The sequence below is a fragment of the Leuresthes tenuis genome, unplaced genomic scaffold (genome assembly GCF_036924035.1).
Source record: "Leuresthes tenuis unplaced genomic scaffold, fLeuTen1.0.hap1 SCAF_8, whole genome shotgun sequence".
In the NCBI taxonomy this organism is placed as follows: Eukaryota; Metazoa; Chordata; class Actinopteri; order Atheriniformes; family Atherinopsidae; genus Leuresthes; species Leuresthes tenuis.
In genome coordinates, this window is record NW_027325362.1 from 34,562,563 (window position 1) to 34,588,659 (window position 26,097).

At 45.0% G+C, this 26,097-nt stretch overlaps 1 protein-coding gene across 2 annotated transcripts in view; it reads right to left on the reverse strand.

Annotated features, from left to right (window-relative positions):
• Positions 1–2,983: 2,983 nt before the first annotated feature.
• rasgrp3 (RAS guanyl releasing protein 3 (calcium and DAG-regulated)) overlaps positions 2,984–26,097 on the reverse strand; it is an 85,100-nt gene continuing 61,986 nt past the window's right edge. For both annotated transcript variants that reach the window (XM_072391575.1, XM_072391574.1), the window contains one exon: positions 2,984–4,659. In XM_072391575.1, coding sequence (XP_072247676.1) covers positions 4,651–4,659 — 9 coding nt within the window. In that variant the 3' untranslated portion in view covers positions 2,984–4,650. The remainder of the gene's footprint in view (positions 4,660–26,097) is intronic.

Below are 26,097 nucleotides of genomic sequence, written 5' to 3' on the forward strand. Positions count from 1 at the left end.
CAGAAAAGTGTTGTATCGAATGTAATCTTATGTGAAGTATTTTTGATGGGTTAAGATAAGGTTTAAGTCTCGATTTAAGAAAACTTAGAGACTGATGACTGTTACTATTTGAAATGAAAATGTATTTTTTTCAGCATATTTCATGTGATAACTAATGTCAGTTGGTGCAACCAATATTCGTCAGTTGGTGCAGGGTCAATGACAAATAAAGCCTCTAAAAAGGTATTTTTAAAAAAGCATTTTCAAATGGATGTGATGCATATTTTTGAGTCCAGAACAATGTGTTTGAACAAGTCCTATTTATTGTTTTGTAACTGTTTTAACTTTTTTTAACAGTATTTTTAACTTCACAACAAAAAATGTCAGGTGGCGCAACCAAATATTTATGAAAATATATGTACATTCCTAATCTTTAATTTAAGAATAATTATTTGGCAACTATCCCTTAGGGTGTCTACACTAGGTAACACATTATTTTATCATTGTTTTTTTTTCCCAATAATTTCAGATTTTTGCAATCTGTAGGTCAGATTTTAAGTATCATTAACATCCAATTTTACATTTAAGGACAGGAAAATAATTGCACAAATTCATATATTTAGTATAATAACTGCACACATTACATTTAGAAACTGTTGGTCACTTCAACCTATCATTTATTGGTTTAAATTGGTCATACGATCGGCTGGCATGGGTTTCCTTCGTAGGGTGTCTGGGCTCAGCCTTACATATAGGGTGAAGAGCTCGGCCATGCAGAGGAAACTAGGACTGTGTGTGAATGTGTGCCACGCTGTCCAATAATATTACCTAATGAAAGCATTTATAAAGTGAAAAGAATCGGTCCAAGCACAGAACCCTGTGGAACTCCATGCCTTGTCTGTGCAAGGAAGATTCTTTGTTAACATGAACAAACAAATCTATCAGATTAATGACTTAAACCAACCTAATGCAGTTCATTTAATCCCAATGAAATATTTCTCCAGTTTTAGCTTCTTTTCATTGGCTCCCTGTTAAATTCAGAATAGAATTTAAGATTCTTTTCCTCACATATAAAGCTATTAATGACCGAGCTCCATATCTTAAAGATCTCATTGTAAGATATTTCCTAACAGAGCACCTTGCTCTCAGGCTGCAGGTTTACTTGTTTCTAAAAGTAGAATGGGAGGTAGAGCCTTCAGTTATCAGGCCCCTCTCTGTGGAACCAGTTGCCAGTTTGGCTTCAGGAAGCAGACACCCTCTCTACCTTTAAGATTAAGCTTAAAACTTTCCTTTTTGATAAAGCTTATAGTTGGGGATGCCTCTTGCTATACTACTGAGGGGCCTCCTATGACACATCTTCTCCCCCATTTGCCATTATTGTTGCCATTCAGTTGTGTTGCTCTTTCTCAACAGGTATCATTTGACAGTTTAATTTGTGTTTGTTGTCCCCTCTTTTCTGTCTCCTCAACCCCCAGCTGGTTGAAGCAGATTGCTGCCCTCCCTGAGTCTGGTTCTGCTAGAGGTTTCTTCCTGTTAAAAGATTATTATTATTATTATTTTTTTTTTCGATTATGATGAAGTGGACTGTAATTGGTTGGAATCACTGAAGTGCCTTCAGATGACATTTGTTGTGATTCAACACTATATAAATGAACTAGACTGAATTGAATTAAGAATAATATGAATGGAAGTGAAACTCATCAAAAACTATTAGATTAAAGATGTGATTAGATTAGTGATTAGACTAGTCAAAAACGCGTTAAAAAGCCAGTCACGTTCTTGGGGAGAACAGATTAAACTAAGATCACCCTGAACAACAATGACAGGGAAAGGAATGATGAAGGCTTAGAATAGATCATGATCCAAAGTAAAAACATAATCTGTAATAAAATATAACAGTGTGAAGGCATGAGAATACATCTTGTCTTACAGTTGCACTGTGTCACCAGTGTTTTTTATTGATAATGTGACAGAAAACAGAGGCTTCCGTGTCTATAGAAATGTCTATAAATATTGGCCCAAAATATCTGCATGGGTTTTGGAGGTGAAGATAAGGAAAAGTCTTCAATGGCAGAGTCAATTTCATGATCTCAGTTTGTTCAAACTGCATGTCACTGGCTGAAAGCGAAACTACAGAGAGACCAATAAACAACAACTGGAGACAGCTCCAGTAAAGGCTTGGTTAAAAATCATAACCTTAAGTCTGCATATCAATGAGCGGTCTCAACAGTTTCTCCAGTTCGAATGTGAGCACTTTAGAAATAAAGCTAAGTCTGACCTTAATGCCCATTATCCATCATGTGACTGGAATAAGTTTCTTGTTGTCTTTTTAGCAATTTTGCATATTAGAATTCTCTTATAATTTTAGTGTGGTTTTCCAAATTCGCATGATGAAAAGTATTTTCTTTGGCCACGCTGTTGTCACATGTCCCTGAATAAGAGCTTCTATATGGACGTTTAGGTCACCACAGAACTGCACAATGGCCATGATGAGCATTTGTTTCTTCAAGTTTTACTTTAGCTTGAATAGACTTACTTCCTTTGACCCAAATGGAAAATATAAGCTCTAGTACGAACACGTATTTTGCCCGATGTAAGAGAGCTTTGTTGTTTGTGGCTTTTTATAAAGTAAAGCAAATGCATCTCTTGTATTGCCACAGAGAGAGGATGCACTTGTTTTTGTCATTTAAGTTGATAGTGCTACAATAAAAAAAAATGAGTAGGGAAAAAAATTTAAAAAACACATCAGAGATGCATTGTGTGTGTCCAGAGTAGTATCCAGCAGAGAGCAGCACTGATCTGCTGTAATAAAACATGACCCCTTGGCTTATTTGAGGAGGTGCACGTGAACCTTTAATCTTTAGGTGCTGGTGATAGTTTTCTGTAGGAACAACTTGAGTAAGACTGGGTTACATTCGTGACTAAAACCTGTCAATTTAATTCAGGCTTTGCTGAAGGAGGTGAAAAACAAATATGACAAAACTAATTGTACAACAATGAGGAAAAGTTTTCTGTTCATTAAACAGTTGCTCTAAAATGTATTTTATTTTTAAAGTCAACACAGAAAATAATTCGTACAAACATGTTAAAAGACTGTCAACTATGTTGTGCTAAAATGTGGAATCATTTTTTTTCAGCTAAGAAATACTCATTTGATGACATGGCAGAGCAGAGCAGGAATTAAAGCCAAACCCACTCCTAACTCCTTATTGTTCATAAACAGGCCCTCTGCAATGCCATTAACCTGGAACCAGCCAACTACGCCATCTAGCTGGGGATCTGAAAACTATTTTGTCTTCATCATAAAAATGCATCTTCCCTGGTTGTCAGAATTAATAGAAAAGAAGAAGAAGTTGAAGTTGAAGTTGAAACACAGCATTGCAAATGTTAGAGGAGATGCAACCAGCTCAGATTCATCAGATTTATGTTAGAGTGTGTATGTGCATGTATTGCTGGACACAGTGACACACAGCGTGTGAACACCACATCATTGATTAATTTTTTAAGAGCCAACACTGTCCTGTGGAGGTGAGAGGGCTGCATACCAGCACAGAGAACCAAAGTAAGAGGACTAACTATGTTCAGAGAATGCTCAGTGGATTGATTCAGTGCAGAGCTACAACACTAGAAAGCTGAAAAGCTGAAGATCATCACCAGCACCTGCCTCATTTTCACTATATAGTTGTACTTCCTTTGTATAAAACTTGGTTATTTAATCTTTAGCTTTTGAATGAGGTGGTTATTAATACATTTCTGTGTTGTAACAAACTTAGAAAACATCTATTTTTGCTTTACTTGGACTTAATCCTAAATAAGTAAATGCAAATTCAACAAGTACTGATAGTATGTTTTGTATTTTACTTGATCTCCTTGTTCATTCTGGTTTGATATAAGTTATTAAATATTACCTTTGAAAATTTCTATGTTCCAAGCATGGGAAGTCAGAATGTGTCTGAAGAAGTATGACATGTGAGCACTTATATCTCTGAAATACATCAATATTTTTTCTTAACATGTAAGATAAAGGTAGGTATCACCAGACTGTAGATGTGAGGTGCAGACTGCATAAATCATTTTTAAAAAACAATGTTTGGAGAAAAATACAGTTTTTTTCAGCTGTCCATCCTCAACATTCTGAACCCTGGATGTGAACACATCCAATCTGCTTTTCCCTTTTTTTTTTTGAAGCTTCAGCATTCAAAAATCTTCACTCTCTCACATACATCAGAGAATGCTCTCCATGGACTGCACTTTTCCACTTTGTACAACATCTCAGCTAGATTTGAAAGCTGGTTGCAAAATAACCAGCATCGCTTCACTGAGCTGAACTCACAGCCCATTTATGTCAAATTTGGTCTCTTTCCAACTTACTTTAAATACTAATGTAAAATGTACATCTGGGAACAAATTAAAGTCTTAATTACAGATTTCAGTAGTGATCCCCCAAATGGAGGAGTCATTAATATGATTCCCATAGTCCTGTATCCACTGAGCTCCTCCCTGAATGCAGCTACATATCCATGCAGAGGTCTAGAGAGGGCAGGACAACTTCAGGTCATTGAAGGGGGACCTTAAACAACCCAGAGCCCTCCCCAGTGAGATGAGCATGCTGTTTCCAGTGGCAAAGGGTTCTCTGGTCCTGCAGTATTGGCCCACATTGCTTAGACCAAGTCAGCTGTCCTTGAGGGAAAGAACGACAACAGAAAGAGAAAAGGAAAACATTTGTATTTAGAATCCTTCTGTGTGCAAATTTTACTTAACCTCTCCTCTTGCCTTTGATTGTATTCTTGCCATGTTTTAGGTACTGTATATTCACAAAAGAAAGTATACATTTTAAACCACGAAAAAAACACGCTGGTACAACCTGTAAGAACATGCAAAAAAATGTATACATAATGACTGTGTTTTATTTTAAACTTTTATATCATTACTTCAACATGCATGATTAGTTACAAAAACAGATCCAGCATGCACTTATACCGCTCACACCACAACCCTCCATACACACACAAAGGGGCTTTAAGCCAAACCAAATACTTAAAAAATATCCTTATACTATCTGAGGTGGTCGCACTGTCTGAATAAAAGCAGCATTTTACAGTCAGTCCCTTTTCAGAATACTTATCCAAATTCAAAGTTCAACTAGTGGCTTCTTTACTCACAAAGCAGGAGTATTTCCTGGAAATGTGTGTTTGAAAAATTTATTTAATTAAATTTTTAAGAGGCATAGATACAGATCTTGAAAAGAAAAAAAAACACTTTTTCTTGTTTTACTTTATCTTACACACTGTGTTGTATGACCATGCTTGTGCATTAGTTCCTATTTTTGGTCCTGTAATAAACAACCCCTTCAGTTTGCTATAATCTGATATGCAATGGTAAACTTCACAGCACTGTGAAAACAATATTAGCAAACTTTAGCATTAGCTCACTTTTCCTCTCACCACAATATGTATTTTTTCTCTAATAGACAATACTTTTAATAATCCCTGACTTTTCCCAGTATCTTTGTTGCCAAATGGATCACAAATTATGAGCCTGTGGCCTGTCACATGATTCCATTGTACATTCAAATTTTTGATCCTCTCAGCTTCAAAACTTATGTTTGAATCCATATTTTTTTTATCATTAAACTTGACCTGGCCTGGCAACTCATCGTCGTCTTAAATCACAACCAACCTTTTTTTTCATTGTAGATTAACAACATTCTCAAACTGGTGTGTCGATACATATAAGACAACTTAGCAAAGAAGCCAAATTAAATTGGATCTTTAGGCACTTTGTTACTGGCAGCTTGTCACAAAGACACATCATTTGTTCCCATTTCTTCTTGAGGTGACATGGAAGCTGGAGACACAGAGCTTGAAGACAAATCAACTTGATAAGACTGTAGGTATTTCTGTGCTCACTGAACACGAGAAATACTTTGTGTGAGACCCGTTGTTGCTGAACTTGGAAATCTCCAGGAATGAGAAAAATTCAGAAAGTGGAACCACAACGACATTTTTTGTACCTTTCTTTTTTTTTTCCTGTACCTCTGCCTTCCCTAAAAATAATATATTTACAAAAAAGATTTACAAGTGAAGTCTTGCGTGTAAAAAATTCTAGAGTTTTCCTCAGGGTTTTATATCTGAAATTTATGTCTAGTCTTTAGTTCAGCCAAGTCTTCACCTTTTTCCTCAGTTCCCTCTGGTCTGGCCACCAGCTGCACTCCCTTCACCTGATTGATTCTCACCAGCTGCACTCCCTTCACCTGTTTCATTCTCACAAGCTGCACTCCCTTCACCTATTTTTCAATCTCACCAGCTGCATTCCCTTCACCTATTTTTCATTCTCACCAGCTGCACTCCCTTCACCTATCTGTCATTCTCACCAACTGCATTCCCTTCACCTGTTTCATTATCACCAGCTGCACTCCCTTCACCTATTTTTCATTCTCACCAGCTGCACTCCCTTCACATGTTTCATTCTCACAAGCTGCACTCCCTTCACCTGTTTCATTCTCACCAGCAGCACTCCCTTCACCTGTTTCATTCTCACCAGCTGCACTCCCTTCACCTGTTTCTTTCTCACCAGCTGCATTCCCTTCAAATGTTTCATTCTCACCAGCTGAACTCCCTTCACCTATTTTTCATTCTCACCAGCTGAACTCCCTTCACCTATTTTTCAATCTCACCAGCTGCACTCCCTTCAAATGTTTCATTCTCACCAGCTGCACTCCCTTCAAATGTTTCATTCTCACCAGCTGCACTCCCTTCAAATGTTTCATTCTCACCAGCTGCACTCCCTTCACCTGTTTCATTATCACCAGCTGCACTCCCTTCACCTGTTTCATTCTCACCAGCTGCACTCCCTTCACCTATCTGTCATTCTCACCAACTGCACTCCCTTCACCTGTTTCATTATCACCAGCTGCACTCCCTTCAAATGTTTCATTCTCACCAGCTGCACTCCCTTCACCTGTTTCATTCTCACCAGCTGCATTCCCTTCACCTATTTTTCATTCTCACCAGCTGCACTCCCTTCACATGTTTCATTCTCACCAGCTGCACTCCCTTCACCTGTTTCATTCTCCCCAGCTGCACTCCCTTCACCTGTTTCATTCTCACCAGCTGCACTCCCTTCACCTGTTTCATTATCACCAGCTGCATTCCCTTCACTTGTTTCATTCTCACCTGCTGCACTCCCTTCACCTGTTTCATTCTCACCAGCTGCACTCCCTTAACCTGTTTCATTCTCACCAGCTGCACTCCCTTAACCTGTTTCATTCTCACCAGCTGCACTCCCTTCAAATGTTTCATTCTCACCAGCTGCATTCCCTTCACCTATTTTTCATTCTCACCAGCAGCACTCCCTTCACCTGTTTCATTCTCACCAGCTGCACTCCCTTCACCTGTTTCTTTCTCACCAGCTGCATTCCCTTCAAATGTTTCATTCTCACCAGCTGAACTCCCTTCACCTATTTTTCAATCTCACCAGCTGCACTCCCTTCACCTGTTGCATTCTCACCAGCTGCACTCCCTTCAAATGTTTCATTCTCACCAGCTGCACTCCCTTCAAATGTTTAATTCTCACCAGCTGCACTCCCTTCAAATGTTTCATTCTCACCAGCTGCACTCCCTTCACCTGTTTCATTATCACCAGCTGCACTCCCTTCACCTGTTTCATTCTCACCAGCTGCACTCCCTTCACCTATCTGTCATTCTCACCAACTGCACTCCCTTCACCTGTTTCATTATCACCAGCTGCATTCCCTTCACCTGTTTCATTCTCACCAGCTGCACTTCCTTCAAATGTTTCATTCTCACCAGCTGCACTCCCTTCACCTGTTTCATTCTCACCAGCTGCATTCCCTTCACCTATTTTTCATTCTCACCAGCTGCACTCCCTTCACATGTTTAATTCTCACCAGCTACACTCCCTTCACCTTTTTCATTCTCACCAGCTGCATTCCCTTCACCTATTTTTCATTCTCACCAGCTGCACTCCCTTCACATGTTTCATTCTCACCAGCTGCACTCCCTTCACCTGTTTCATTCTCACCAACTGCACTCCCTTCACCTGTTTCATTCTCACCAGCTATACTCCCTTCACCTGGTTCATTCTAACCAGCTGCACTCCCTTCACCTGTTTCATTCTAACCAGCTGCACTCCCTTCACCTGTTTCATTCTAACAAACTGCACTCCCTTCACCTGTTTCATTCTCAACAGCTGCACTCCCTTCAAATGTTTCATTCTCACCAGCTGCACTCCCTTCACCTGTTTCATTCTCACCAGCTGCACTCCCTTCACCTATCTGTCATTCTCCCCAGCTGCACTCCCTTCACCTGTTTCATTCTCACCAGCTGCACTCCCTTCACCTGTTTCATTATCACCAGCTGCATTCCCTTCACTTGTTTCATTCTCACCTGCTGCACTCCCTTCACCTGTTTCATTCTCACCAGCTGCATTCCCTTCACCTATTTTTCAATCTCACCAGCTGCACTCCCTTCACCTGTTTCATTCTCACCTGCTGCACTCCCTTCAAATGTTTCATTCTCACCAGCTGCATTCCCTTCACCTGTTTCATTCTCACCAGCTGCAATCCCTTCACCTGTTTCATTCTCACCAGCTGCACTCCCTTAACCTGTTTCATTCTCACCAGCTGCACACCCTTCACCTGTTTCATTCTCACCAGCTGCACTCCCTTCACCTGTTTCATTCTCACCAGCTGCACTCCCTTCACCTGTTTCATTCTCACCAGCTGCACTCCCTTCACCTGTTTCATTCTAACCAACTGCACACCCTTCACCTGTTTCATTCTCACCAGCTGCACTCCCTTCACCTGTTTCATTCTCAACAGCTGCACTCCCTTCAAATGTTTCATTCTCACCAGCTGCACTCCCTTCACCTGTTTCATTCTCACCAGCTGCACTCCCTTCAAATGTTTCATTCTCACCAGCTGCACTCCCTTCAAATGTTTCATTCTCACCAGAAGCACTCCCTTCACCTGTTTCATTCTCACCAGCTGCACTCCCTTAACCTGTTTCATTCTCACCAGCTGCACTCCCTTCAAATGTTTCATTCTCACCAGCTGCACTCCCTTCAAATGTTTCATTCTCACCAGCTGCACTCCCTTCAAATGTTTCATTCTCACCAGCTGCACTCCCTTCACCTGTTTCATTATCACCAGCTGCACTCCCTTCACCTGTTTCATTCTCACCAGCTGCACTCCCTTCACCTATCTGTCATTCTCACCAACTGCACTCCCTTCACCTGTTTCATTATCACCAGCTGCACTCCCTTCAAATGTTTCATTCTCACCAGCTGCACTCCCTTCACCTGTTTCATTCTCACCAGCTGCATTCCCTTCACCTATTTTTCATTCTCACCAGCTGCACTCCCTTCACATGTTTCATTCTCACCAGCTGCACTCCCTTCACCTGTTTCATTCTCCCCAGCTGCACTCCCTTCACCTGTTTCATTCTCACCAGCTGCACTCCCTTCACCTGTTTCATTATCACCAGCTGCATTCCCTTCACTTGTTTCATTCTCACCTGCTGCACTCCCTTCACCTGTTTCATTCTCACCAGCTGCACTCCCTTAACCTGTTTCATTCTCACCAGCTGCACTCCCTTAACCTGTTTCATTCTCACCAGCTGCACTCCCTTCAAATGTTTCATTCTCACCAGCTGCATTCCCTTCACCTATTTTTCATTCTCACCAGCAGCACTCCCTTCACCTGTTTCATTCTCACCAGCTGCACTCCCTTCACCTGTTTCTTTCTCACCAGCTGCATTCCCTTCAAATGTTTCATTCTCACCAGCTGAACTCCCTTCACCTATTTTTCAATCTCACCAGCTGCACTCCCTTCACCTGTTGCATTCTCACCAGCTGCACTCCCTTCAAATGTTTCATTCTCACCAGCTGCACTCCCTTCAAATGTTTAATTCTCACCAGCTGCACTCCCTTCAAATGTTTCATTCTCACCAGCTGCACTCCCTTCACCTGTTTCATTATCACCAGCTGCACTCCCTTCACCTGTTTCATTCTCACCAGCTGCACTCCCTTCACCTATCTGTCATTCTCACCAACTGCACTCCCTTCACCTGTTTCATTATCACCAGCTGCATTCCCTTCACCTGTTTCATTCTCACCAGCTGCACTTCCTTCAAATGTTTCATTCTCACCAGCTGCACTCCCTTCACCTGTTTCATTCTCACCAGCTGCATTCCCTTCACCTATTTTTCATTCTCACCAGCTGCACTCCCTTCACATGTTTAATTCTCACCAGCTACACTCCCTTCACCTTTTTCATTCTCACCAGCTGCATTCCCTTCACCTATTTTTCATTCTCACCAGCTGCACTCCCTTCACATGTTTCATTCTCACCAGCTGCACTCCCTTCACCTGTTTCATTCTCACCAACTGCACTCCCTTCACCTGTTTCATTCTCACCAGCTATACTCCCTTCACCTGTTTCATTCTCACCAGCTGCACTCCCTTCACCTGTTTCATTCTCACCAGCTGCACTCCCTTCACCTATCTGTCATTCTCCCCAGCTGCACTCCCTTCACCTGTTTCATTCTCACCAGCTGCACTCCCTTCACCTGTTTCATTATCACCAGCTGCATTCCCTTCACTTGTTTCATTCTCACCTGCTGCACTCCCTTCACCTGTTTCATTCTCACCAGCTGCATTCCCTTCACCTATTTTTCAATCTCACCAGCTGCACTCCCTTCACCTGTTTCATTCTCACCTGCTGCACTCCCTTCAAATGTTTCATTCTCACCAGCTGCATTCCCTTCACCTGTTTCATTCTCACCAGCTGCAATCCCTTCACCTGTTTCATTCTCACCAGCTGCACTCCCTTAACCTGTTTCATTCTCACCAGCTGCACACCCTTCACCTGTTTCATTCTCACCAGCTGCACTCCCTTCACCTGTTTCATTCTCACCAGCTGCACTCCCTTCACCTGTTTCATTCTCACCAGCTGCACTCCCTTCACCTGTTTCATTCTAACCAACTGCACACCCTTCACCTGTTTCATTCTCACCAGCTGCACTCCCTTCACCTGTTTCATTCTCAACAGCTGCACTCCCTTCAAATGTTTCATTCTCACCAGCTGCACTCCCTTCACCTGTTTCATTCTAACCAACTGCACACCCTTCACCTGTTTCATTCTAACCAACTGCACACCCTTCACCTGTTTCATTCTCACCAGCTGCACTCCCTTCACCTGTTTCATTCTCACCAGCTGCACTCCCTTCACCTGTTTCATTCTAACCAACTGCACACCCTTCACCTGTTTCATTCTCACCAGCTGCACTCCCTTCACCTGTTTCATTCTCAACAGCTGCACTCCCTTCAAATGTTTCATTCTCACCAGCTGCACTCCCTTCACCTGGTTCATTCTAACCAACTGCACTCCCTTCACCTGTTTCATTCTCACCAGCTGCACTCCCTTCACCTGTTTCATTCTAACCAACTGCACACCCTTCACCTGTTTCATTCTAACCAACTGCACACCCTTCACCTGTTTCATTCTCACCAGCTGCACTCCCTTCACCTGTTTCATTCTCACCAGCTGCACTCCCTTCACCTGTTTCATTCTAACCAACTGCACACCCTTCACCTGTTTCATTCTCACCAGCTGCACTCCCTTCACCTGTTTCATTCTCAACAGCTGCACTCCCTTCAAATGTTTCATTCTCACCAGCTGCACTCCCTTCACCTGGTTCATTCTAACCAGCTGCACTCCCTTCACCTGTTTCATTCTAACCAGCTGCACTCCCTTCACCTGTTTCATTCTAACAAACTGCACTCCCTTCACCTGTTTCATTCTCAACAGCTGCACTCCCTTCAAATGTTTCATTCTCACCAGCTGCACTCCCTTCACCTGTTTCATTCTCACCAGCTGCACTCCCTTCACCTGTTTCATTCTAACCAGCTGCACTCCCTTCACCTGTTTCATTCTAACCAGCTGCACTCCCTTCACCTGTTTCATTCTCACCAGCTGCACTCCCTTCACCTGTTTCATTCTCACCAGCTGCACTCCCTTCACCTGTTTCATTCTCAACAGCTGCACTCCCTTCAAATGTTTCATTCTCACCAGCTGTACTCCCTTCACCTGTTTCATTCTCACCAGCTGCACTCCCTTCACCCGTTTCATTCTCGCCAGCTGCACTCCCTTCACCTGTTTCTTTCTCACCAGCTGCATTCCCTTCACCTGTTTCATTCTCACCAGCTGCACTCCCTTCACCCGTTTCATTCTCGCCAGCTGCACTCCCTTCACCTGTTTCTTTCTCACCAGCTGCATTCCCTTCACCTGTTTCATTCTCACCAGCTGCACTCCCTTCACCCGTTTCATTCTCGCCAGCTGCACTCCCTTCACCTGTTTCTTTCTCACAAGCTGCACTCCCTTCACCTGTTTCTTTCTCACCAGCTGCATTCCCTTCACCTGTTTCATTCTCACCAGCTGCACTCCCTTCACCCGTTTCATTCTCGCCAGCTGCACTCCCTTCACCTGTTTCTTTCTCACCAGCTGCATTCCCTTCACCTGTTTCATTCTCACCAGCTACACCCCCTTCACCTGTTTCATTATCACCAGCTGCATTCCCTTCACCAGTTTCATTCTCACCAGCTTAACTCCCTTAACCTGTTTCATTCTCACCAGCTGCACTCCCTTCACCTGTTTCATTCTCACCAGCTGCACTCCCTTCACCTGTTTCATTCTCACAAGCTGCACTCCCTTCACCAGTTTCATTCTCACCAGCTGCATTCCCTTCACCTGTTTCATTCTCACCAGATGCATTCCCTTCATCTGTTTCATTCTCACCAGCTGCACTCCCTTCACCTGTTTCATTCTCACAAGCTGCACTCCCTTCACCAGTTTCATTCTCACCAGCTGCATTCCCTTCACCTGTTTCATTCTCACCAGCTGCACTCCCTTCACCTGTTTCATTCTCACCAGCTGCATTCCCTTCACCTGTTTCATTCTCACCAGCTGCACTCCCTTCACCTGTTTCATTCTCACCAGCTGCACTCCCTTCACTTGTTTCATTCTAACCAGCTGCACTCCCTTCACCTGTTTCATTCTCACAAGCTGCACTCCCTTCACCTGTTTCATTCTCACCAGCTGCACTCCCTTCACCTGTTTCATTCTCACCAGCTGCACTCCCTTCACCTGTTTCATTCTCACCAGCTGCACTCCCTTCACCTGTTTCATTCTCACCAGCTGCACTCCCTTCAAATGTTTCATTCTCACCAGCTGCATTCCCTTAACCTGTTTCATTCTCACCAGCTGCACTCCCTTCACCTGTTTCATTCTCACCAGCTGCACTCCCATCAAATGTTTCATTCTCACCAGCTGCATTCCCTTCACCTGTTTCATTCTCACCAGCTGCATTCCCTTCATCTGTTTCATTCTCACCAGCTGCACTCCCTTCACCTGTTTCATTCTCACCAGTAGCATTCCTTTCACCTGTGTTTTATTCTCACCAGCAGCATTCCCTTCACCTGTTTAATTCTTACCAGCTGCATTCCCTTCACCTGTTTCATTCTCACCAGCAGCACTCCCTGCACCTGTTTCATTCTCACCAGCTGCATTCCCTTAACCTGTTTCATTCTCACCAGCTGCACTCCTTTCAAATGTTTCATTCTCACCATCTGCACTCCCTTCACCTGTTTCATTCTCACCAGCTGCATTCCCTTCGCCTGTTTCATTCTCACCAGCTGCACTCCCTTCAAATGTTTCATTCTCACCAGCTTCACTCCCTTCACCTGTTTCATTCTCACCAGCTGCACTCCCTTCACCTGTTTCATTCTCACCATCTGCACTCCCTTCAAATGTTTCATTATCACCAGCTGCACTCCCTTCACCTGTTTCATTCTCACCAGCTGCACTCCCTTCACCTGTTTCATTCTCACAAGCTGCACTCCCTTCACCTGTTTCATTCTCACCAGCTGCACTCCCTTCACCTGTTTCATTCTCACCAGCTTCACTCCCTTCACCTGTTCCATTCTCACCAGCTGCACTCCCTTCAGCTGTTTCATTCTCACCAGCTGCACTCCCTTCAAATGTTTCATTCTCACCAGCTGCATTCCCTTCACCTGTTTCATTATCACCAGCTGATCTCCCTTAACCTGTTTCATTCTCACCAGCTGCACTCCCTTCACCTGTTTCATTCTCACCAGCTGCACTCCCTTCACCTGTTTCATTCTCACCAGCTGCACTCCCATCAAATGTTTCATTCTCACCAGCTGCACTCCCTTCACCTGTTTCATTCTCACAAGCTGCACTCCCTTCACCAGTTTCATTCTCACCAGCTGCATTCCCTTCACCTGTTTCATTCTCACCAGATGCATTCCCTTCATCTGTTTCATTCTCACCAGCTGCACTCCCTTCAAATGTTTCATTCTCACCTGCTGCACTCCCTTCACCTGTTTCATTCTCACCAGCTGCACTCCCTTCACCTGTTTCATTCTTACCAGCTGCACTCCCTTCACCTGTTTCATTCTCACCAGCTGCACTCCCTTCACCTGTTTCATTCTCACAAGCTGCACTCCCTTCACCTGTTTCATTCTCACCAGCTGCACTCCCTTCACCTGTTTCATTATCACCAGCTGCACTCGCTTCACCTGTTTCATTCTCACCAGCTGCATTCCCTTCAAATGTTTCATTCTCACCTGCTGCATTCCCTTCACCTGTTTCATTCTCACCAGCTGCACTCCCTTCACCTGTTTCATTCTCACCAGCTGCATTCCCTTCAGCTGTTTCATTCTCACCAGCTGCACTCCCTTCAAATGTTTCATTCTCACAAGCTGCATTCCCTTCACCTTTTTCATTCTCACCAGCTTCATTCCCTTCACCAGTTTCATTCTCACCAGCTGCATTCCCTTCACCTGTTTCATTCTCACCAGCTGCACTCCCTTCAAATGTTCCATTCTCACCTGCTGCACTCCCTTCACCTGTTTCATTATCACCAGCTGCACTCCCTGCACCTGTTTCATTATCACCAGCTGCTCTCCCTTTACCTGTTTCATTATCACCAGCTGCATTCCCTTCACCTGTTTCATTCTCACCAGCTGCACTCCCTTCACCTGTTTCATTCTCACCAGCTGCACTCCCTTCACCTGTTTCATTCTCACCAGCTGCACTCCCTTCAAATGTTTCATTCTCACTAGCTGCATTCCCTTCACCTGTTTCATTATCACCAGCTGATCTCCCTTAACCTGTTTCATTCTCACCAGCTGCACTCCCTTCACCTGTTTCATTCTCACCAGCTGCACTCCCATCAAATGTTTCATTCTCACCAGCTGCATTCCCTTCACCTGTTTCATTCTCACCAGCTGCACTCCCTTCACCTGTTTCATTCTCACAAGCTGCACTCCCTTCACCAGTTTCATTCTCACCAGCTGCATTCCCTTCACCTGTTTCATTCTCACCAGATGCATTCCCTTCACCAGTTTCATTCTCACCAGCTGCATTCCCTTCACCTGTTTCATTCTCACCAGCTGCACTCCCTTAACCTGTTTCATTCTCACCAGCTGCACTCCCTTCACCTGTTTCATTCTCACCAGATGCATTCCCTTCACCTGTTTCATTATCACCAGCTGCACTCCCTTTACCTGTTTCATTCTCACCAGATGCATTCCCTTCACCTGTTTCATTATCACCAGCTGCACTCCCTTAACCTGTTTCATTATCACCAGCTGCACTCCCTTAACCTGTTTCATTCTCACCAGCTGCACTCCCTTCACCTGTTTCATTCTCACCAGAAGCACTCCCTTCACCTGTTTCATTCTCACCAGCTGCACTCCCTTAACCTGTTTCATTCTCACCAGCTGCACTCCCATCAAATGTTTCATTCTCACCAGCTGCATTCCCTTCAAATGTTTCATTCTCACCAGCTGCATTCCCTTCAAATGTTTCATTCTCACCAGCTGCACTCCCTTCAACTGTTTCATTCTCACCAGCTGCATTCCCTTCACCTGTTTCATTCTCACCAGCTGCACTCCCTTCACCTGTTTCATTCTCACAAGCTGCACTCCCTTCACCTGTTTCATTCTCCCCAGCTGCACTCCCATCAAATGTTTCATTCTCACCAGCTGCACTCCCTTCACCTGTTTCATTCTCACCAGCTGCATTCCCTTCACCTGTTTCATTCCCACCAGCTGCACTCCCTTCACCTATTTTTCATTCTCACCAGCTGCATTACCTTCACCTGTTTCATTCTCACCTGCTGCACTCCCTTCAAATGTTTCATTCTCACCAGCTGCATTCCCTTCAAATGTTTCATTCTCACCTGCTGCATTCCCTTCACCAGTTTCATTCTTACCAGCTGAACTCCCTTTACGTGTTTCATTATCACCAGCTGCATTCCCTTCACCTGTTTCATTCTCACCAGAAGCACTCCCTTCACCTGTTTCATTCTCACCAGCTGCACTCCCTTCACCTGTTTCATTCTCACAAGCTGCACTCCCTTCACCTGTTTCATTCTCACAAGCTGCACTCCCTTCACCTGTTTCATTCTCACCAGCTGCACTCCCTTCACCTGTTTCATTCTCACCAGCTGATCTCCCTTAACCTGTTTCATTCTCACCAGCTGCACTCCCTTCACCTGTTTCATTCTCACCAGCTGCACTCCCATCAAATGTTTCATTCTCACCAGCTGCATTCCCTTCACCTGTTTCATTCTCACCAGCTGCACTCCCTTCACCTCTTTCATTCTCACAAGCTGCACTCCCTTCACCAGTTTCATTCTCACCAGCTGCATTCCCTTCACCTGTTTCATTCTCACCAGATGCATTCCCTTCACCTGTTTCATTATCACCAGCTGCACTCCCTTAACCTGTTTCATTCTCACCAGCTGCACTCCCTTAACCTGTTTCATTCTCACCAGCTGCATTCCCTTCAAATGTTTCATTCTCACCAGCTGCACTCCCTTCAACTGTTTCATTCTTACCAGCTGAACTCCCTTTACGTGTTTCATTATCACCAGCTGCATTCCCTTCACCTGTTTCATTCTCACTAGAAGCACTCCCTTCACCTGTTTCATTCTCACCAGCTGCATTCCCTTCAAATGTTTCATTCTCACCAGCTGCATTCCCTTAACCTGTTTCATTCTCACCAGCTGCACTCCCTTCACCTGTTTCATTCTCACAAGCTGCACTCCCTTCACCAGTTTCATTATCACCAGCTGCATTCCCTTCACCTGTTTCATTCTCACCAGATGCATTCCCTTAATCTGTTTCATTCTCACCAGCTGCACTCCCTTCAAATGTTTCATTCTCACCTGCTGCACTCCCTTCACCTGTTTAATTCTCACCAGCTGCACTCCCTTCACCTGTTTCATTCTCACCAGCTGAACTCCCTTCAAATGTTTCACTCTCACCTGCAGCACTCCCTTCACCTTTTTCATTATCACCAGCTGCATTCCCTTCACCTGTTTCATTCTCACCAGCTGCACTCCCTTCAACTGTTTCATTCTTACCAGCTGAACTCCCTTTACGTGTTTCATTATCACCAGCTGCATTCCCTTCACCTGTTTCATTCTCACCAGAAGCACTCCCTTCACCTGTTTCATTCTCACCAGCTGCACTCCCTTAACCTGTTTCATTCTCACCAGCTGCACTCCCATCAAATGTTTCATTCTCACCAGCTGCACTCCCTTCAACTGTTTCATTCTTACCAGCTGAACTCCCTTTACGTGTTTCATTCTCACCAGCTGCATTCCCTTCACCTGTTTCATTCTCACCAGAAGCACTCCCTTCACCTGTTTCATTCTCACAAGCTGCACTCCCTTCACCTGTTTCATTCTCACCAGCTGCATTCCCTTCACCTGTTTCATTCCCACCAGCTGCACTCCCTTCACCTATTTTTCATTCTCACCAGCTGCATTCCCTTCACCTGTTTCATTCTCACCAGCTGCATTACCTTCACCTGTTTCATTCTCACCTGCTGCATTCCCTTCACCAGTTTCATTCTTACCAGCAGAACTCCCTTTACGTGTTTCATTCTCACCAGCTGCATTCCCTTCACCTGTTTCATTCTCACCAGAAGCACTCCCTTCACCTGTTTCATTCTCACCAGCTGCACTCCCTTAACCTGTTTCATTCTCACCAGCTGCACTCCCTTCAACTGTTTCATTCTCACCAGCTGCATTCCCTTCAAATGTTTCATTCTCACCAGCTGCATTCCCTTCAAATGTTTCATTCTCACCTGCTGCATTCCCTTCACCAGTTTCATTCTTACCAGCTGAACTCCCTTTACGTGTTTCATTCTCACCAGCTGCATTCCCTTCACCTGTTTCATTCTCACCAGAAGCACTCCCTTCACCTGTTTCATTCTCACCAGCTGCACTCCCTTAACCTGTTTCATTCTCACCAGCTGCACTCCCTTCACCTGTTTCATTCTCACCATCTGCACTCCCTTCAAATGTTTCATTATCACCAGCTGCACTCCCTTCACCTGTTTCATTCTCACCAGCTGCACTCCCTTCACCTGTTTCATTCTCACAAGCTGCACTCCCTTCACCTGTTTCATTCTCACCAGCTGCACTCCCTTCACCTGTTTCATTCTCACCAGCTTCACTCCCTTCACCTGTTCCATTCTCACCAGCTGCACTCCCTTCAGCTGTTTCATTCTCACCAGCTGCACTCCCTTCAAATGTTTCATTCTCACCAGCTGCACTCCCTTCACCTGTTTCATTCTCACAAGCTGCACTCCCTTCACCAGTTTCATTATCACCAGCTGCATTCCCTTCACCTGTTTCATTCTCACCAGATGCATTCCCTTAATCTGTTTCATTCTCACCAGCTGCACTCCCTTCAAATGTTTCATTCTCACCTGCTGCACTCCCTTCACCTGTTTAATTCTCACCAGCTGCACTCCCTTCACCTGTTTCATTCTCACCAGCTGAACTCCCTTCAAATGTTTCACTCTCACCTGCAGCACTCCCTTCACCTTTTTCATTATCACCAGCTGCATTCCCTTCACCTGTTTCATTCTCACCAGCTGCACTCCCTTCAACTGTTTCATTCTTACCAGCTGAACTCCCTTTACGTGTTTCATTATCACCAGCTGCATTCCCTTCACCTGTTTCATTCTCACCAGAAGCACTCCCTTCACCTGTTTCATTCTCACCAGCTGCACTCCCTTAACCTGTTTCATTCTCACCAGCTGCACTCCCATCAAATGTTTCATTCTCACCAGCTGCACTCCCTTCAACTGTTTCATTCTTACCAGCTGAACTCCCTTTACGTGTTTCATTCTCACCAGCTGCATTCCCTTCACCTGTTTCATTCTCACCAGAAGCACTCCCTTCACCTGTTTCATTCTCACCAGCTGCACTCCCTTAACCTGTTTCATTCTCACCAGCTGCACTCCCATCAAATGTTTCATTCTCACCAGCTGCATTCCCTTCAAATGTTTCATTCTCACCAGCTGCACTCCCTTCAACTGTTTCATTCTCACCAGCTGCATTCCCTTCACCTGTTTCATTCTCACCAGCTGCACTCCCTTCACCTGTTTCATTCTCACAAGCTGCACTCCCTTCACCTGTTTCATTCTCACCAGCTGCATTCCCTTCACCTGTTTCATTCCCACCAGCTGCACTCCCTTCACCTATTTTTCATTCTCACCAGCTGCATTCCCTTCACCTGTTTCATTCTCACCAGCTGCATTACCTTCACCTGTTTCATTCTCACCTGCTGCATTCCCTTCACCAGTTTCATTCTTACCAGCAGAACTCCCTTTACGTGTTTCATTCTCACCAGCTGCATTCCCTTCACCTGTTTCATTCTCACCAGAAGCACTCCCTTCACCTGTTTCATTCTCACCAGCTGCACTCCCTTAACCTGTTTCATTCTCACCAGCTGCACTCCCTTCAACTGTTTCATTCTCACCAGCTGCATTCCCTTCAAATGTTTCATTCTCACCAGCTGCATTCCCTTCAAATGTTTCATTCTCACCTGCTGCATTCCCTTCACCAGTTTCATTCTTACCAGCTGAACTCCCTTTACGTGTTTCATTCTCACCAGCTGCATTCCCTTCACCTGTTTCATTCTCACCAGAAGCACTCCCTTCACCTGTTTCATTCTCACCAGCTGCACTCCCTTAACCTGTTTCATTCTCACCAGCTGCACTCCCTTCAACTGTTTCATTCTCACCAGCTGCATTCCCTTCAAATGTTTCATTCTCACCAGCTGCATTCCCTTCAAATGTTTCATTCTCACCAGCTGCACTCCCTTAACCTGTTTCATTCTCACCAGCTGCACTCCCTTCACCTGTTTCATTCTCACCAGCAGCATTCCCTTCACGTGTGTTTCATTCTCACCAGCTGCATTCCCTTCACCTGTTTCATTCTCACCAATTGCATTCCCTTCACCTGTTTCATTCTCACCAGCTGCACTCCCTTCACCTGTTTCATTCTCACCAGCTGCATTCCCTTCACCTGTTTAATTCTTACCAGCTGCACTCCCTTCACCTGTTTCATTCTCACCAGCAGCACTCCCTTCACCTGTTTCATTCTCACCAGTAGCATTCCCTTCACCTGTGTTTTATTCTCACCAGCAGCATTCCCTTCACCTGTTTAATTCTTACCAGCTGCATTCCCTTCACCTGTTTCATTCTCACCAGCTGCACTCCCTTCAACTGTTTCATTCTCACCAGCTGCACTCCTTTCAAATGTTTCATTCTCACCATCTGCACTCCCTTCACCTGTTTCATTCTCACCAGCTGCATTCCCTTCGCCTGTTTCATTCTCACCAGCTGCACTCCCTTCAAATGTTTCATTCTCACCAGCTGCACTCCCTTCACCTGTTTCATTCTCACCAGCTGCACTCCCTTCACCTGTTTCATTCTCACAAGCTGCACTCCCTTCACCTGTTTCATTCTCCCCAGCTGCACTCCCATTAAATGTTTCATTCTCACCAGCTGCACTCCCTTCACCTGTTTCATTCTCACCAGCTGCATTCCCTTCACCTGTTTCATTCCCACCAGCTGCATTCCCTTCAAATGTTTCATTCTCACCAGCTGCATTCCCTTCAAATGTTTCATTCTCACCAGCTGCACTCCCTTAACCTGTTTCATTCTCACCAGCTGCACTCCCTTCACCTGTTTCATTCTCACCAGCAGCATTCCCTTCACGTGTGTTTCATTCTCACCAGCTGCACTCCCATCAAATGTTTCATTCTCACCAGCTGCACTCCCTTCAACTGTTTCATTCTCACCAGCTGCATTCCCTTCACCTGTTTCATTCTCACCAGCTGCACTCCCTTCACCTGTTTCATTCTCACCAGCTGCACTCCCTTCACCAGTTTCATTCTCACCAGCTGCACTCCCTTCACCTGTTTGATTCTCACCAGCTGCATTCCCGTCAGCTGTTTCATTCTCACAAGCTGCACTCCCTTCACCTGCTTCATTCTCACCAGCTGCACTCCCTTCACCTGTTTCATTCTCACCAGCTGCATTCCCTTCAGCTGTTTCATTCTCACAAGCTGCACTCCCTTCACCAGTTTCATTATCACCAATTGCATTCCCTTCACCTGTTTCATTCTCACCAGCTGCATTCCTTTCACCTGTGTTTCATTCTCACCAGCAGCATTCCCTTCACCTGTTTCATTCTCACCAGCAGCATTCCTTTCACCTGTGTTTCATTCTCACCAGCAGCATTCCCTTCACCTGTTTAATTCTTACCAGCTGCACTCCCTTCACCTGTTTCATTCTCACCAGCTGCATTCCCTTCACCTGTTTCATTCTCACCTGCTGCACTCCCTTCACCTGTTTCATTATCACGAGCTGCACTCCTTTCACCTGTTTCATTCTCACAAGCTGCACTCCCTTCACCTGTTTCATTCTCACCAGCTGCACTCCCTTCACCTGTTTCATTCTCACAAGCTGCACTCCCTTCACCTGTTTCATTTTCACCAGCTGCACTCCCTTCACCTGTTTCATTCTCACAAGCTGCACTCCCTTCACCTGTTTCATTCTCACCAGCAGCACTCCCTGCACCTGTTTCATTCTCACCAGCTGCATTCCCTTCACCTGTTTCATTCTCACCAGCAGCACTCCCTGCACCTTTTTCATTCTCACCAGCTGCATTCCCTTCATCTGTTTCATTCTCACCAGCTGCACTCCCTTCAAATGTATCATTCTCACCTGCTGCACTCCCTTAACCTGTTTCATTATCACCAGCTGCACTCCTTTCAAATGTTTCATTCTCACCAGCTGCATTCCCTTCATCTGTTTCATTCTCACCTGCTGCACTCCCTTAACCTGTTTCATTCTCACCAGCTGAACTCCCTTCAAATGTGTCATTCTCACCTGCTGCACTCCCTTCACCTATTTTTCATTATCACCAGCTGCACTCTCTTCAAATGTTTCATTCTCACAAGCTGCACTCCCTTCACCAGTTTCATTATCACCAATTGTATTCCCTTCACCTGTTTCATTCTCACCAGCAGCACTCCCTGCAACTGTTTCATTCTCACCAGCTGCACTCCCTTCAAATGTTTCATTTTCACCTGCTGCACTCCCTTAACCTGTTTCATTCTCACCAGCTGCACTCCCTTCAAATGTTTCATTCTCACCAGCTGCACTCCCTTAACCTGTTTCATTCTCACCAGCTGCACTCCCTTCACCTGTTTCATTCTCACCAGCTGCATTCCCTTCACCTGTTTAATTCTTACCAGCTGCACTCCCTTCACCTGTTTCATTCTCACCAGCAGCACTCCCTTCACCTGTTTCATTCTCACCAGTAGCATTCCTTTCACCTGTGTTTTATTCTCACCAGCAGCATTCCCTTCACCTGTTTAATTCTTACCAGCTGCATTCCCTTCACCTGTTTCATTCTCACCAGCTGCACTCCCTTCAACTGTTTCATTCTCACCAGCTGCACTCCTTTCAAATGTTTCATTCTCACCATCTGCACTCCCTTCACCTGTTTCATTCTCACCAGCTGCATTCCCTTCGCCTGTTTCATTCTCACCAGCTGCACTCCCTTCAAATGTTTCATTCTCACCAGCTGCACTCCCTTCACCTGTTTCATTCTCACCAGCTGCACTCCCTTCACCTGTTTCATTCTCACAAGCTGCACTCCCTTCACCTGTTTCATTCTCCCCAGCTGCACTCCCATTAAATGTTTCATTCTCACCAGCTGCACTCCCTTCACCTGTTTCATTCTCACCAGCTGCATTCCCTTCACCTGTTTCATTCCCACCAGCTGCATTCCCTTCAAATGTTTCATTCTCACCAGCTGCATTCCCTTCAAATGTTTCATTCTCACCAGCTGCACTCCCTTAACCTGTTTCATTCTCACCAGCTGCACTCCCTTCACCTGTTTCATTCTCACCAGCAGCATTCCCTTCACGTGTGTTTCATTCTCACCAGCTGCACTCCCATCAAATGTTTCATTCTCACCAGCTGCACTCCCTTCAACTGTTTCATTCTCACCAGCTGCACTCCCTTCACCTGTTTCATTCTCACCAGCTGCACTCCCTTCACCTGTTTCATTCTCACCAGCTGCACTCCCTTCACCAGTTTCATTCTCACCAGCTGCACTCCCTTCACCTGTTTCATTCTCACCAGCTGCATTCCCGTCAGCTGTTTCATTCTCACAAGCTGCACTCCCTTCACCTGCTTCATTCTCACCAGCTGCACTCCCTTCACCTGTTTCATTCTCACCAGCTGCATTCCCTTCAGCTGTTTCATTCTCACAAGCTGCACTCCCTTCACCAGTTTCATTATCACCAATTGCATTCCCTTCACCTGTTTCATTCTCACCAGCTGCATTCCTTTCACCTGTGTTTCATTCTCACCAGCAGCATTCCCTTCACCTGTTTCATTCTCACCAGCAGCATTCCTTTCACCTGTGTTTCATTCTCACCAGCAGCATTCCCTTCACCTGTTTAATTCTTACCAGCTGCACTCCCTTCACCTGTTTCATTCTCACCAGCTGCATTCCCTTCACCTGTTTCATTCTCACCTGCTGCACTCCCTTCACCTGTTTCATTATCACGAGCTGCACTCCTTTCACCTGTTTCATTCTCACAAGCTGCACTCCCTTCACCTGTTTCATTCTCACCAGCTGCACTCCCTTCACCTGTTTCATTCTCACAAGCTGCACTCCCTTCACCTGTTTCATTTTCACCAGCTGCACTCCCTTCACCTGTTTCATTCTCACAAGCTGCACTCCCTTCACCTGTTTCATTCTCACCAGCAGCACTCCCTGCACCTCTTTCATTCTCACCAGCTGCATTCCCTTCATCTGTTTCATTCTCACCAGCTGCACTCCCTTCAAATGTATCATTCTCACCTGCTGCACTCCCTTAACCTGTTTCATTATCACCAGCTGCACTCCTTTCAAATGTTTCATTCTCACCAGCTGCATTCCCTTCATCTGTTTCATTCTCACCTGCTGCACTCCCTTAACCTGTTTCATTCTCACCAGCTGAACTCGCTTCACCTGTTTCATTCTCACCAGCTGCATTCCCTTCAAATGTTTCATTCTCACCTGCTGCATTCCCTTCACCTGTTTCATTCTCACCAGCTGCACTCCCTTCACCTGTTTCATTCTCACCAGCTGCATTCCCTTCAGCTGTTTCATTCTCACCAGCTGCACTCCCTTCAAATGTTTCATTCTCACAAGCTGCATTCCCTTCACCTTTTTCATTCTCACCAGCTTCATTCCCTTCACCAGTTTCATTCTCACCAGCTGCATTCCCTTCACCTGTTTCATTCTCACCAGCTGCACTCCCTTCAAATGTTCCATTCTCACCTGCTGCACTCCCTTCACCTGTTTCATTATCACCAGCTGCACTCCCTGCACCTGTTTCATTATCACCAGCTGCTCTCCCTTTACCTGTTTCATTATCACCAGCTGCATTCCCTTCACCTGTTTCATTCTCACCAGCTGCACTCCCTTCACCTGTTTCATTCTCACCAGCTGCACTCCCTTCACCTGTTTCATTCTCACCAGCTGCACTCCCTTCAAATGTTTCATTCTCACTAGCTGCATTCCCTTCACCTGTTTCATTATCACCAGCTGATCTCCCTTAACCTGTTTCATTCTCACCAGCTGCACTCCCTTCACCTGTTTCATTCTCACCAGCTGCACTCCCATCAAATGTTTCATTCTCACCAGCTGCATTCCCTTCACCTGTTTCATTCTCACCAGCTGCACTCCCTTCACCTGTTTCATTCTCACAAGCTGCACTCCCTTCACCAGTTTCATTCTCACCAGCTGCATTCCATTCACCTGTTTCATTCTCACCAGATGCATTCCCTTCACCAGTTTCATTCTCACCAGCTGCATTCCCTTCACCTGTTTCATTCTCACCAGCTGCACTCCCTTAACCTGTTTCATTCTCACCAGCTGCACTCCCTTCACCTGTTTCATTCTCACCAGATGCATTCCCTTCACCTGTTTCATTATCACCAGCTGCACTCCCTTTACCTGTTTCATTCTCACCAGATGCATTCCCTTCACCTGTTTCATTATCACCAGCTGCACTCCCTTAACCTGTTTCATTATCACCAGCTGCACTCCCTTAACCTGTTTCATTCTCACCAGCTGCACTCCCTTCACCTGTTTCATTCTCACCAGAAGCACTCCCTTCACCTGTTTCATTCTCACCAGCTGCACTCCCTTAACCTGTTTCATTCTCACCAGCTGCACTCCCATCAAATGTTTCATTCTCACCAGCTGCATTCCCTTCAAATGTTTCATTCTCACCAGCTGCATTCCCTTCAAATGTTTCATTCTCACCAGCTGCACTCCCTTCAACTGTTTCATTCTCACCAGCTGCATTCCCTTCACCTGTTTCATTCTCAGCAGCTGCACTCCCTTCACCTGTTTCATTCTCACAAGCTGCACTCCCTTCACCTGTTTCATTCTCCCCAGCTGCACTCCCATCAAATGTTTCATTCTCACCAGCTGCACTCCCTTCACCTGTTTCATTCTCACCAGCTGCATTCCCTTCACCTGTTTCATTCCCACCAGCTGCACTCCCTTCACCTATTTTTCATTCTCACCAGCTGCATTACCTTCACCTGTTTCATTCTCACCTGCTGCACTCCCTTCAAATGTTTCATTCTCACCAGCTGCATTCCCTTCAAATGTTTCATTCTCACCTGCT